Source organism: Lampris incognitus, chromosome 1, assembly GCF_029633865.1.
Source record: "Lampris incognitus isolate fLamInc1 chromosome 1, fLamInc1.hap2, whole genome shotgun sequence".
NCBI lineage: Eukaryota > Metazoa > Chordata > Actinopteri > Lampriformes > Lampridae > Lampris > Lampris incognitus.
This window is the reverse complement of record NC_079211.1, coordinates 1,899,178-1,913,867: the sequence shown is the minus strand read 5'-3', so window position 1 is coordinate 1,913,867 and position 14,690 is coordinate 1,899,178. Positions and strand designations below refer to the sequence as shown.

Sequence of the window (14,690 nt, the reverse complement as noted above, 5' to 3'; positions counted from 1 at the left end):
CATGGGCCATACAGCCCTCACATGTGTGGTTTAAACTGCCAGCAATGGAAAAAGAGGTGGGACCTTGTATGAAGTAATAATGTGTACAGCATCAGCGTCAAATCATAAGATACTGTTGATGCTGATGCTGTCACAGAAACGTGACTCAGTTCATGTGGACACCAGGTTCACATGAGTTCCTCAGCTGGACTACTGAGCATGAAGACCTGACGATGCTGTACTGTAAAACCTGCACCAGCCAACAAGCAGCTTTCAACAAGTCCAAACCACTTTTTAAGATATGAAAACAACAAATCCCAAACCCCTCAGACTCAGGACCTATATTTCACTAAATCTACTTCAGTCTCCTAGAAGAGTTAAACCTGTGTGCTTTATAGCTCCGAGTAGGAATAACACTCATGAACATCCTCCCTTTCACCCGTTTGTCCAGTGTGTGTGTGTGTATACACACACACACACACACACACATACACACACACACACACACACACACACACACACACACACACACACACACACACACACACTATATGTACAAAAGTATTGGGACACCTGGCCATTACACCTACAGGAGCTTTTATGACATCCCATTCTAAATCCATAGGCATTAATATGGAGTTGGTCCCCCTTTGCAGCTATAACAGCTTCCACTCTTCTGGGAAGGCTTTCCACAAGATTTTGGAGTGTCTGTGAGAACTTTTGCCCATTCACCCAGAAGAGCATTTTTGTGGTCAGGCACTGATGTTGGATGAGAAGACCTGGCATGCAATCTCCATTCTAGTTCATCCCAAAGGTGTTCGATTGGGTTGAGGTCAGGGCTCTGTGTGGGCCAGTCAAGTTCTTCCACACCAAAGTCACCCAACCATGTCTTAATGGACCTTGCTTTGTGCACTGGGGCACAGTCATGCTGGAACAGAAAAGGGCCCTCCCCAAACTGTTCCCACAAAGTTGGAAGCATATACTTATCCAAAATGTCTTGGTATGCTGAAGCATTAAGATTTCCCTTCACTGGGACTAAGGGGCCTATAGCCCAACCCCTGAAAAACAACCCTATACCATTACCCCCCCTCCACCAAACTATACAGTTGGCACAATGCAGTCAGGCAGGTAACATTCTCCTCCAAACCCAGACTCGTCCATCAGACTGCCAGACAGAGAAGCGTGATTCGTCCCTCAACAGAACACGTTCCCACTGCTCCAGAGTCCAGTGGCAGTGTGCGTTACACCACTCCATCCCACGCTTGGCATTGTGCTTGGTGATGTAAGGCTTGCATACAGCGGCTCGGCCATGGAAACCCATTCTATGTAGCTCCTGGCACACGGTTTTTGTGCTGATGTTAATGCCAGAGGAAGTTTGGAACTCTGCAGCTACTGAGTCAACAGAGCATTGGTGACTTTTACACACTATACACCTCAGGACTCGTCGACCCCGCTGTGTGACTTTACGTGGTCTGCCACTTCCTGGCTGAGTTGCTGTTGTTCCACTTTTCAATAATACCACTTACAGTTGACCATGGAATATCCAGCAGGGAAGAAATTTCACAAACTGACTTATTGCAAAGGTGGCATCCTATGACAGCACCACGCTGGAATTCACTGAGCTCTTCAAAATGACCCATTCTTTCACATGTTTGTAAATGCAGCCTGCATGGCTGGCTGCTGGATTTATACACCTGTGGCAATGCAACACCTGGATTCAATGATTAAGAGGTGTGTCCCAATACTTTTGTACATGTAGTGTGTGTGTGTGTGTGTGTGTGTGTGTGTGTGTGTGTGTGTGTGTGTGTGTGTGTGTGTGTGTGTGTGTGTGTGTGTGTGTGTGTGTGTGTGTGTGTGGGTGTGTGTGTGTGTGGGTGTGTGTGTGTGTGTGTGTATGTGTGTGTGTGGGTGTGGGTGTGTGTGTGTGTGGGTGTGTGTGTGCTGCAGCAGCTTCACCTGCTGCAAGAACATTCAGGAAGCAGGAACACTTTGTGTCATTTCACCTCCTGACTTGTGAACATGAAATGAAAGGAAATGCCGTTTCCCCCAACCCACAGCAATACAACACACAGCCCACAGCATTACAACACACAGCCCACAGCATTACAACACACAGACAAAAACACATTTAAGGACTACAAGAACGCATATTCACACTAACACACATATCCAATCTAAAAAAAAAAGAAGAAGCAATCTCTGTCCAGGAGAACAAACGCCAGCCAGACTGTCCGCCGGTCTGTATGGGCTAGCAGTTAGCCTAGCCTGCCCTGATTACATTCCAGTCATTTAGCTGACGCTTTTATCCAAAGTGACTTGCAATAAGTGCGTCATTTAACATAGGAGACCAGGAGAACTACTAGTTATCAGAGGTCATAAGTGGATCTAAACAAGCATCTAAGAGCAAAACCAGTGCTAAAGTGAAAGTGCAAGAAAGAGATTTTTTTTGTTTTTTAAATGAGTGAATACAATAAGTGCTAAGAACAAGTAGCAGGGTAGTAGTTCTTGAAGAGGTGAGTTTTCAACCTGCGCCGAAAGATGGGCAGCGACTCGCTGTCCTGACATCAGTAGGGAGTTCATTCCACCACTGTAGGGCCAGGACAGAACAGAGCCGGGACCGGGTCGATCGGCAGCAGGGGCCTCTGAGCGATGGGGCAACCAGGCGTCCCGAGGCAGCAGAGCGAAGTGGTCGGGCGGGGGTGTAGGGCTTGACCATGGCCTGGAGATAGGAAGGAGCTGTTCCTTTCACTGCCCTGTAGGCCAGCATCAGAGTCTTAAACTGGATGCGAGCAGCTACTGGGAGCCAGTGTAGGGACATGAGGAGGGCAGTTGTGTGGGAGAACTTAGGGTGGTTGAACACCAGACGAGCTGCAGCTTTCTGAACAAGCTCCAGAGGTCTGATGGCCGACGCCAGGGTGCCTGCAAGGAGAGAGTTGCCATAGTCCAGCCAGGAGATGACCAGAGCCTGGATGAGCACCTGTGCCGTCTCGTCGGTGAGGAATGGGCGAATCCTCCTGATGTTATAGAGGAGAAATCTGCAGGAGTGAGCAACCGATGCAACGTTTGCAGCAAACGACAGTTGGTCATCCAGGATCACACCCAGATTCCTCGCAGTCCGAGTTGGTGTCACCATGGTGTTGTCAGTGGTGATGGCCAGGTCTCGGTGCAGGCAACCTTTCCCCGGGAGGAACATCAGCTCTGTCTTGTCAGAACTATGTTCCTCCGCCGCACCTCGACAGGATTACGCATCCTGTCAGACCGCCCTCCGTGTTTCCTCCCCGGTTGCAGCTCCAGGCAGGGGCCGTGGTCCTTGGGCCCACCGGACGGGCAGACCAACCTCTCCCAGCCGATCCAGCGCCAGCTCTCCCTGCCAGACACCCTCGACACACCTCCCCGCACTCCACACAACGACACCAAAAACACCACAATCAAAGCCAGGTGAGGCGTGCTAGCAGTTAGCTAAGCCTGCCCTGCTTCCACGTCCTGTCAGACCGCCCTCAGTGTTACCTACTCGGGTGCAGCTCCAGGCAAGGCCGAACTCCCTGGACCCAGAGCGCAGCAGACCAAGTTCTCCCAACCGATCCAGCGCCAGCTCTCCCAACCAACAAACGAAGACAAAAACTTAGACGCAGACGTGGACAAAGACACTGCATGGACGGTACTGGGTGAGGCCACCGCAGAATTCGCGCCGCCGTCTTCCCACACCGGTACTGGGTGAGGCCACTGCGAATGTGAATTCTGCCATTACTCCAAATGATCCGAGTTCATCTATGCATGAAGTATCAAACATGATTGGAAGAAAATGGATGAGGGCCCCCACTTGGGGGGAGGGGGGTATTCTTGAAGTGTAGAGATGTTGAGTCCCCAGAACTTAACATTTTTCTTGACGTTCCTCTTGGTCATGTTCTCTCCTCAGTCTGACGGTGAAGACGTCCTTGTGGTGTGCTCACTTTGAAAACACCTCTTGAAAAGAATCACTCCTGCTGGAGTAACGCGGTACAACCTCCTCCGCACATCGTCAGGACACAAGTAAATGACGCTTTGCAAAAAAGAATCACTCCTGCTGGAGTAGGTAGGATTACATCAAGGATCGGCTCTGAGCCCTTTCTTGTTTGCAATGGTGATGGACAGGTTGACAGACGAGATCAGGCAGGAGTCTCTGGACTATGATGTTTGCGGATGACATTGTGATCTGTAGCGAGTAGGGTGCAGATTGAGGAGAGCCTGGAGAGGTGGAGTTATGCACTGGAGAGGTGGAGGTTTGCACTGGAGAGAAGAGGAATGAAAGACAGTAGGAGCAAGACGGAATACCTATGCGTGAATGAGAGGGAGGACAGTGGAATGATGAGGATTCAAGGAGTGGAGGTGATGAAGGCATATGAGTTTAAATACTTGGGGTCAACTGTCCAAAGTAACGGGGAGTGCAGGAGAGAGGTGAAGAAGAGAGTGCAGGCAGGGTGGAGTGGGTGGAGAAGAGTGTCAGGAGTGATGTGTGACAGAAGGGTACCAGCAAGAGTTAAAGGGAAGGTTTACAAGATGGTAGTGAGACCAGCTATGTTGTATGGTTTGGAGACAGTGGCACTGATGAAAAGACAGGAGGTGGAGCTGGAGGTGGCAGAGATGAAGATGATAAGATTTTAATTGGGAGTGATGAAGAAGGACAGGATTAGGAACGAGTATATTAGAGGGACAGCTCAAGTTGGACGGTTGGGAGACAAAGCAAGAGGGACAAGACTGAGATGGCTTGGACATGTGTGGAGGAGAGATGCTGGGTATATTGGGAGAAGGATACTGAATATGGAGCTGCCAGGGAAGAGGAGAAGAGGAAGGCCAAAGAGGAGGTTTATGGACGTGGTGAGGGAGGACATGCAGGTGGCTGGTGTAGCCGAAAGTAGTAGTAGTAGTAGTAATAGTAGTAGTAGTAGATAATAAATTATAATATAGATAATACTGTAGATATTACTGATAATAATATATAATATAACAATAAATAATATTAAAGATAATACTATAGATAATACTGATAATGTGCAATATAATAATAAATAATATTTATAATAATAATATGGATAATACTATAGATAATACTGATAATATATAACAATAAATAATACTATAGATAATACTGCTAATAACATGTAATACAATAACAAAACAGATAATACTACCGGTAATACTGATAATAATAAATAGCATAATAATTAATAATAATACAGATAATACTATAGGTAATAATGGTAATAATAAATAATATAATAATAAATAATAATACTATAGATAATACTGGTAATAATAAATAACATGATAATAAATAATAATACAGATAATATAGATAATACTGGTAATAATAAATAGTGTACTAATAAATAATAATACAGATAATACTATAGGTCATACTGGTAATAATAAATAACATAATAATAAATAATAATACAGATAATACTATAGGTAATACTGGTAATAATAAATAACATAATAATAAATAATAATACAGATAATACTATAGGTAATATACAGATAATACTATAGGTAATACTGATAATAATAAATAACATACTAATAAATAATAACACAGATAATACTATAGGTCATACTGGTAATAATAAATAATATAATAATACATAATAATACAGATAATACTGTAGATAATACTGGTAATAATAAATAACATAACAATACAGATAATACTATAGATAATACTGATAATATATAACAATGAATAATAATAATACAGATAATACTATACGTAATACTGGTAATAATAAATAATATAATAATAATACAGATAATACTATAGATAATACTGGTAATAATGAATAACATAATAATAAATAATAATACAGATAATACTATAGGTAATACTGGTAATAATAAATAATATAATAATAAAGCAGATAATATTATAGCTAATATTGGTAATAATAAATAACATAATATTAAATAATAATACAGATAATACTGTAGGTAATACTGGTAATAATAAATAACATAATATTAAATAATAATACAGATAATACTATAGATAATACTGGTAATAATAAATAACATAATAAATATTAATACAGATAATACTATAGATAATACTGGTAATAATAAATAACATAATAATACAGATAATACTATAGATAATAACTGCTGTCAGTGTTGTTTGCACGCTGACCATACAATACTGAAAGACAACAACTTTTGACCTCTTCCGAACGTTTGTTCAATATACTGTCAGTTACGTAGTGCATCAGAGGGCTTAGCCAGGAATCACAGACGCCACACACAGGTGGAGGCCTCTGGGTCTTGTGCATATTCACAGGAAGGCCTATTGACTAGCCGTCTGGCCTCAGCACGCGTGTGGCGGGCGGGAAGAGTGTGGCTGGGGATCAGCTTGTGTTGGGAACATAAGCAGAGTATATATGCATGCAGCCCACTCCGGGATTACGGCCTAACGCTGTCTGGCGCTGGGCCAGATGGTCCAGCCACTGACTGACACCCAGGTCTTAATGTAGTCCCAGCCTGCCAGACAAACTGACGAAAACACGCTACCTCCCGAATATGGTATTCTGTTGTCCTTACTTTTCTGTCAATCCCAAAAAGAAAAAAGGCAGCACCGGTGGTCAGCACTGCTGCCTCACAGCAAGAAGGTCCTGGGTTCCAACCCCCGGCCGTCCCAGGTCCTTCCTGTGTGGCGTTTGTACGTTCTCCCCGTGTCTGTGTGGGTTTCCTGCCCCCATCAAAAGGACATGCATGTTAGGGTTAATACCCCTGCCCGTGCCCCTGAGCAAGGCATGGAAGAAGACCTGGAGTTGGTCCCGCTGCTTCAGCTACAGTGTTGGCATGGATTAAAGAGAGGACGAGTTTCCCCACCGGGCTCAACAAAGTCCACCAAACCAGCTCCCATGCTGAAGTCCTCTGCACCGCTGCATCATCCCTGCTGCCTGCTTCAGGTTCGAGTCCAGGCATATTTCTGGTCACCTCTCTCGCACAACGAGACACGTTGTCTTCTGTGGCCTTGCAATTGACCTTCATTGGACAGAAACACTGAACCATGACCTCACAACGGGAGGGACACGGAAGACACACAGCATCATGAGGCGCCTGGCCGCAAGCCTTGCTGTTGGATTCCAGCCAGCAACCTGTCCGGCATGTCTCACCCCTCTGTCTCCTCACTTCCTGTCTGCCTCTTCACCATCACTGTCTAATAAAGGGGAAAATGCCGCCCCCCCCCCCAAATGAATATAGCGGCATTACAACAGATCAACACGACGGGTTCTGACATGGAGGTCATTTCCAGACCCTTCGTCTCCCAGAGAGACAACAGGAAGTCACTGTCACGTGTTTAGTCAGAGAAGGCCGCGCACCCCTAAGCATTAACGTCTGCTTCTCATCAGTGTCCTGCTTTAAAACCAGGTGCAGCAGGACGGCATCTGGATCAACCACTTCAAATGCTGAACCTCCTCCTCTTCCTCCTCTCTCAAATGACGGTGCCAGAAGCTACAGACAGCCGAGACCCAGGTGCAGCCACTAATGACCTGCACACCTTCATTAGCACAGCGAATCCTGAGGAGACGCTGATATCGCTTTCACACTGTCAGGTGAGAGAGAGGCTGGTTCCCCTCCTCCTCATCACCACGCCTCCTCATCGTCACACCTCCTCATCATCACACGGCCTCAACACCACACCTCCTCAACACCACGCCTCCTCATTGTCACACCTCCTCATCACCACATCTCCTCATCGTCACACCTCCTCATCATCACACCGCCTCAACACCACACCGCCTCAACACCACACCTCCTCATCATCACACTGCCTCAACACCACACCTCCTCATCATCATACCGCCTCGTCACACCTCCTCATCATCACACCTCCTCATCATCACACCGTCTCAACACCACACCTCCTCATCATCACACCTCATCATCACACCGCCTCATCACCACACCTCATTGTCACACCTCCTCATCACCACACCTCCTCATCATCATACCGCCTCAACACCACACCTCCTCATCATCACACCGCCTCATCTTCACACCGCCTCAACACCACACCTCCTCATCATCACACCGCCTCAACACCACACCTCCTCATCATCACACCGCTTCATCATCACACCTCCTCATCATCACACCGCCTCAACACCACACCTCCTCATCATCACACCGCCTCATCTTCACACCGCCTCAACACCACACCTCCTCATCATCATCACACCGCCTCAACACCACACCTCCTTATCATCACACCGCCTCATCATCACACCGTAATGTTGGTGTCAGTTAGTTTCATAACAGACACACTAACATATGTCATGCATTAATATCTCAACTGGGTATTTATTTTGACACAATATTGAACCTTGAACTTAACACCACATACATCCGGATGCTGTTTATAGATTACAGCTCTGCCTTCAACACCATCATCCCCGCCAAACTAACCACCAAACTCCTCTCCCTTGGCCTCAACCCCTCCCTCTGTAACTGGGTCCTGGACTTCCTGACCAACAGACCTCAGTCTGTTAGGTTAGGTGACCACACCTCCTCCACCCTGACCCTCAGCACAGGTGCCCCTCAAGGCTGTGTTCTGAGCCCCCTCCTTTTCTCCCTCTTTACCCATGACTGCCTGCCAACTCACCCTTCAAATGTTATAGTTAAGTTTGCAGATGACACCACAGTCATTGGCCGTATCACCAACAATGACGAGACAGCCTACAGGGACGAGATTGAGCACCTCACATCATGGTGTACTACCAACAATCTTGTCCTTAATGTGCAGAAGACAAAGGAGCTGATTGTGGACTTCAGGAAGTCTGGAAGCTGCAGCCACTCCCCCATACACATCAATGGGGTGGAAATGGAGTGTGTTTCCAGCTTTAAATTCCTTGGAGTCCACATCAGCGAGGACCTTTCCTGGACATTAAACACCCAGGCCCTTGTGAAAAAGGCCCAACAACGCCTGCATTTCCTGAGGAGCCTGAGGAGCGCCCGTCTACCCCCCAAAATTCTCACCAACTTCTACCACTGCACCATAGAGAGCATCCTGACCATCTGCATCTCAGTGTGGTACGGCAACTGCACCTCAGTAGACCAGAAAGCTCTGCAGGGGATCGTCAAGGCGGCCCAGCATATCACCGGTACCCAGCTCCCAGCCATAAACCACATTTATCACAAACGCTGCCTTCGAAGGGGTCTGAGCATCAGCAGAGATCCCACCCACCCGCACCATGGACTGTTCTCCCCCCTGCGCTCTGGGAGGCGCTACAGGAGCCTCAGAGCCCACACTACCAGGCTCAAAAACAGCTTCTTTCCACAAGCTGTTGCCCACCTGAACCTGGCTACCCACTGAATGTCTGTAGATATTTTTAAATATTTTGTACTCCAGCTCTTTTTTAACTCATTTTTAGCTTTTGGTCTTCATGTGTATATATCTTCTACTGTGTTTGCTGTGTTTGTCTGTGTCTGTCTTGCACTGTTTGGTGAAGCCACAGCCCTCATTTCATTTTTAACTTGTGCCTGCACATCGTTTTTAATGATAATAAATTGAATTGAATTGAATTGAATATAGAGTTAAGGTCAAAATCATTAGCCCCCTTTATGAACTCAAACAAAACCCTTAACGTTTCCATGGAAATGACCATAACCTAAAGTGTTTATAGTTTAATTGCTTCCAAAAGAACAAAGACAACATCTCCACTAAGCTTGATTAAGATATTTTACTGATGAGCTGAACTGAAACAAGAAAAAACAACAATGACAAGGCCAAAATGATTAGCCCTCTGACAATTAATATTCAATAGTGTAACCTTTCTGACTCACAACTGACAACATCCTCTTATGGTGGTTCCCAGAGCCCTAGAAAGAGAGAGTTGCGTCAATGAGGGGTCAGAACGCGAGAGGGTCACGTGGTTCATATAGCCGCCGAATAGTTACAAACGAAGCTTGGCGTGTCATTTAAATGAACTGCTTAGCCGCGATTTCTGGTAACTACTAACCAATATTTTCAGATTTTTACATTTATATATAGATATAGATATAATCCAACGTGACACATATTCTATGCGGACTGTTTGATACTATCCAGGGCTCCCATGATCCGCCATTGCTGTGGCCCATTAACGTCTACGGAGTTGACGTAACTCTCTCCTTCTAGGGCTCTGGTGGTTCCTAACTAGGTTGGCACATGTCTCTTGAGGGATCTTAGCCCATTCTTCCATGGCAAGTTGTTCCAGCTCATCCAAATTGCCTGGTTTTCTAGCATGGACATGAACCTTGAGCTCCTGCCACAGATTCTCAATAGGATTGAGATCTGGGCTCTGAGAGGGCCACTGCAGGACCTTGATCTTGGTGTCCTTCAAAAAGTTTTGGACCAACTTGGATGTATGCTTCAGGTGATTGTCTTGCTGGAAGACCCAGCAGCAACTTAAGGCTAGACTTGGCAGCAGATTTCTTTACGTTATTCTTCAAAATGTCAACATAATCTTCTTTCTTCATGATCCCATGCAACCGAACAAGGTTCCCTGTGCCTGAAGCAGCAAAACAGCCCCACAGCATTATGCCCCATCACCATGTTTAACTGCAGCAACTGTGTTTTTAGGGTTGAAGGCCTCTCCCTTCCTTCACCAAACAAAAGCAACATCCATGTGCCCAAACAGCTCAAGTTTAGTCTCGTCAGACCAAAGGACAGACTTCCAGAACTCATGCCCATGTTTCAAATGTTCACGGCAAACTTCAGTCTGGCTTTGATGTGCCGCTGTGTGAGCAATGGAGTTTTTCTTGGACGATGACCTCGAAGCCCACCCCGATGAAGAGCCCTCACAACAGTCTTCCTTGAAACATCAAGTCCAAAAGAGGCCAGTTCAGCACCAGTCATCTTGGCAGAGATCCAAGGGTTGTTGTTGACATCTCCTGACTATTTTCCTCTCCAAAGTTTTTGAGATCTTGCACTTTGGACCAGGCTCAGGTTTGTTTCTAACACAATTTGTCTCCTTGTGTTTGCAATGATGCAACGCACAGCTGTTCTAGACACTGTGGAACACTTGGAAATGGCAGTATAGCCTTCCCCCTTAAGATGAGCATCCACTATCTTCTTTATGAGTTCCAGACCGGTTTCTTTACCTTTTGGCACGATGAAATTACTTCTTACCAAGAATTTAAGAGTAGTCCCTCACAGTCAAGTGTTCACGTGCCACTAGCCCTGTTCACTGGAGTCCCTTAAGTAAAGTTCAATGCTGATTGATTGCTCAGGTGTGTTTTGAAAGCAAAAAAAATCACATAGGTGCTAATAGTTTTGCCCACCTCAATGTTCACTACATTTGGTATAAAGCAAAGCTGAAGATTTATTTTACATTCCAAAATGTACCAAATAGGGGCCTTAACACTGATGAGTGTTTACTGAGTAAAGTTTTATGAATGATGCAAACATTGGGCAGAATTTTGGGGAAATGTTCCATAGTTCCTTGGGGGCTAATCATTTTGACCTTAACTGTAGAGTTTAAAAACCGCAGCGGTCAAAATGACCGCCCACAGTTTTAGGTAGGAGTGAAATCCCGGTTGTTATACTCCTGTCTGTGCCCTTGACCGAGGCATGGCACGAAGAACTGGAGTTGGTCCCCGGGTGCTGCACGGCTGCTGCCCACTGCTCCTAGCTACACAGCTAGCATGGGCTAAACGCAGAGGAAGAATTTCCCCACGAGGATCAATAAAGTATCCCAAAAAACAAAACAACAACAACAACAACAACAAAACAAAACACACCAATCCTCGCATCCCTTCATTGGCTCCCAGCAAACTATGGAATAGACTTCAACATACTGCTTATCACATATTAGGGTCTACATGGTCTCATCACATATTAGGGTCTACATGGTCTCATCACATATTAGGGTCTACATGGTCTCATCACATATTAAGGTCTACATGGTCTCATCACATATTAGGGTCTACATGGTCTCATCACATATTAGGGTCTACATGGTCTCATCACATATTAGGGTCTACATGGTCTCATCACATATTAAGGTCTACATGGTCTCATCACATATTAAGGTCTACATGGTCTCATCACATATTAAGGTCTACATGGTCTCATCACATATTAGGGTCTACATGGTCTCATCACATATTAAGGTCTACATGGTCTCATCACATATTAGGGTCTACATGGTCTCATCACATATTAGGGTCTACATGGTCTTGCCCCTTTATACATTTCTGAACTTTTCCATCCTTACTGCACCTCTAGGCCACTCAGATCTTCTGACCAGGGTCTTTTATATCTACCCCGCTCCCTCTGCAAATCCAAGGGTGACTGTGCTTTTGCCGTAAGGGCCCCCTCCCCCTGGAACACCCCCGCCCCTCAGCCGAGGCTGTAAAAAACTTCCCAAAACGATCTCTACCGCCTGGCCTTCCCTGTGATGTGGCTGTGCTTCATACCTTCGGTGTGGAACTGTATGTGCATGTTTGTGTTTTCTGTTTCTGTACTTTGCGCAGCACTTTGTAAGTCCGTTTTAAAAAGGGGGAATATAAATAAACCTACTTACTATAATGGCCAACATGCCAGTCAGTGGTATGAAACCACCTCGCTCCCCTCTCCACTACTGCCGTGTAAATAATGAATACTCTGCCACTTGCAATAATCCTCTAACAGCCATCCCCAGAAATAGAACTCAGCTAGACGGAGGGCTAGACCTCCCCTCCTCCCTGCACCTCCCATAACACATCTCTTCAACTCCCCAACAAAATAAAAAATAAAAATAACACCGCACGACTTACCGCGACAGTGCTCTCACAGTACACATTAGCACCATGCCGGCTCAGCTATGCATCCAGCAGCCAGCATCCAGCATTCAGCATCTAGCATCCAGCATCCAACATCGAGCATCCAGCATCCAGCATCTAGCATCCAGCAGCCAGCAGCCAGCATCTAGCATCCAGCATACAGCATCCAGCAGCCAGCGTCCAGCATCTAGCATCCAGAAGCCAGCATCCAGCACCCAGCATCTAGCATCCAGCATCCAGCAGCAGTTATTTCCTGCTTCCGGGCTGTGTCTGGAAAGTTTCTCAGTATCCATTTGAAGGCAACATCAAAGCTAAGCTAAGATAGGCTAAGCTAACTATTTCAAATTGTATCAAGAGCTTCCCAAAAAGGTACAGTACACACCAAGGTACAGTACACATGTCATGAAGGACACCTCTGGACTGCACATGATGGATGAGTCTATATAGTCTATATAGTCCCCCTCTCTCTCTCTCTCTCTCTCTCTCTCTCTCTCTCTCTCTCTCTCTCTCTCTCTCTCTCGCTCTCTCTCTCTCTCTATATATATATATATATATATATATATATATAAACTTAGCACAAAAAGTAAGGAAATGTGTGTTTGGTAGGTTATTTCTTTGTTGTAACGATGCTTCTTGGCAATACATCTTCTATCAGGCACCTGATGGTCAGAACCTGGGGTACCAGAAGCTCAACACAAGAGTCAATAGCAACAGCAAAATAAGCTGTTTGGCATTGGCAGAGAAGATTTGGCAAATGTTTCATGGGCGCAACCCACATACTGAGCTCTGCTGCTCATCCCACAAATGCGTGTTCCTTACACATGTGGCCCCATTTAAAAGGCAAATAAACAGGCTTTCCAACGGTATAAGATTTATTGCCAAGAAGCATTGTTACAGCAAAGAAATAATCTACCAAACACACATTTCCTTTCTTTTTGTGCTAAGTATATATATATATATATATATATATATATATATATATATATATATATATATATATATATATATATATATATATATATATATATATATAGACTATATATACACACACACACACACACACACACACACATTCACACACACACACACACACGCACACACATTCACACCAAGGGACAATTTAGTTTGGCCGATTCACCTGACCTACATGTCTTTCGACTGTGGGAGGACACCCACGCAGACACGGGGAGAACATGCAAACTCCACACAGAGGATGACCCGGGACGAAACACCAAGGTTGGACGACCCCAGGGCTCGAACCGCTGTGAGGTGACTGTGCTAACCACCATGCCACTGTGCCGCCATATATATATATAAATGGCTGAGGTCTTCACAACTATATTAAACCTCTCAGTGTCCCAATCCATAGTCCCGGCATGCTTTAAGACCACCTCTATCATTCCTGTCTCCAAGAAACCAACATCCACATGTCTGAATAACTACCGACCCATAGCACTCACCCCCATTGCCATGAAGTGCTTTGAGAGACTGGTTCTGGCTCACATCAAAAACATTATCCCCCCACATTCGACCCACATCAGTTCGCCTACCGTCCCAAAAGGTCTACTGAGGATGCCATTGCCACTGCCCTACACATTGCTCTGACCCACCTTGAACTTAACAACACATACATCCGGATGCTGTTTATAGATTACAGCTCTGCCTTCAACACTATCATCCCCGCCAAACTAACCACCAAACTCCTCTCCCTTGGCCTCAACCCCTCCCTCTGTAACTGGACCCTGGACTTCCTGACCAACAGACCTCAGTCTGTTAGGTTAGGTGACCACTCCTCCTCCACCCTGACCCTCAGCACAGGTGCCCCTCAAGGCTGTGTTCTGAGCCCCCTCCTTTTCTCCCTCTTTACCCACGACTGCCTGCCAATTCACCCTTCAAATGTTATAGTTAAGTTTGCAGATGACACCACAGTCATT

At 45.5% G+C, this 14,690-nt stretch overlaps 1 protein-coding gene across 7 annotated transcripts in view; it reads right to left on the bottom strand.

Annotated features, from left to right (window-relative positions):
- si:dkey-237h12.3 (teneurin-3) overlaps positions 1-14,690 on the bottom strand; it is a 322,689-nt gene that overhangs the window by 223,708 nt on the left and 84,291 nt on the right. The window contains exon 3 of one of the 7 annotated variants that reach the window (XM_056290046.1): positions 3,930-3,962. The exons of the other annotated variants lie outside the window; for them this stretch is intronic. Coding sequence (XP_056146021.1) covers positions 3,930-3,962 — 33 coding nt within the window. The remainder of the gene's footprint in view (positions 1-3,929; positions 3,963-14,690) is intronic. 7 annotated transcript variants of the gene reach the window in all.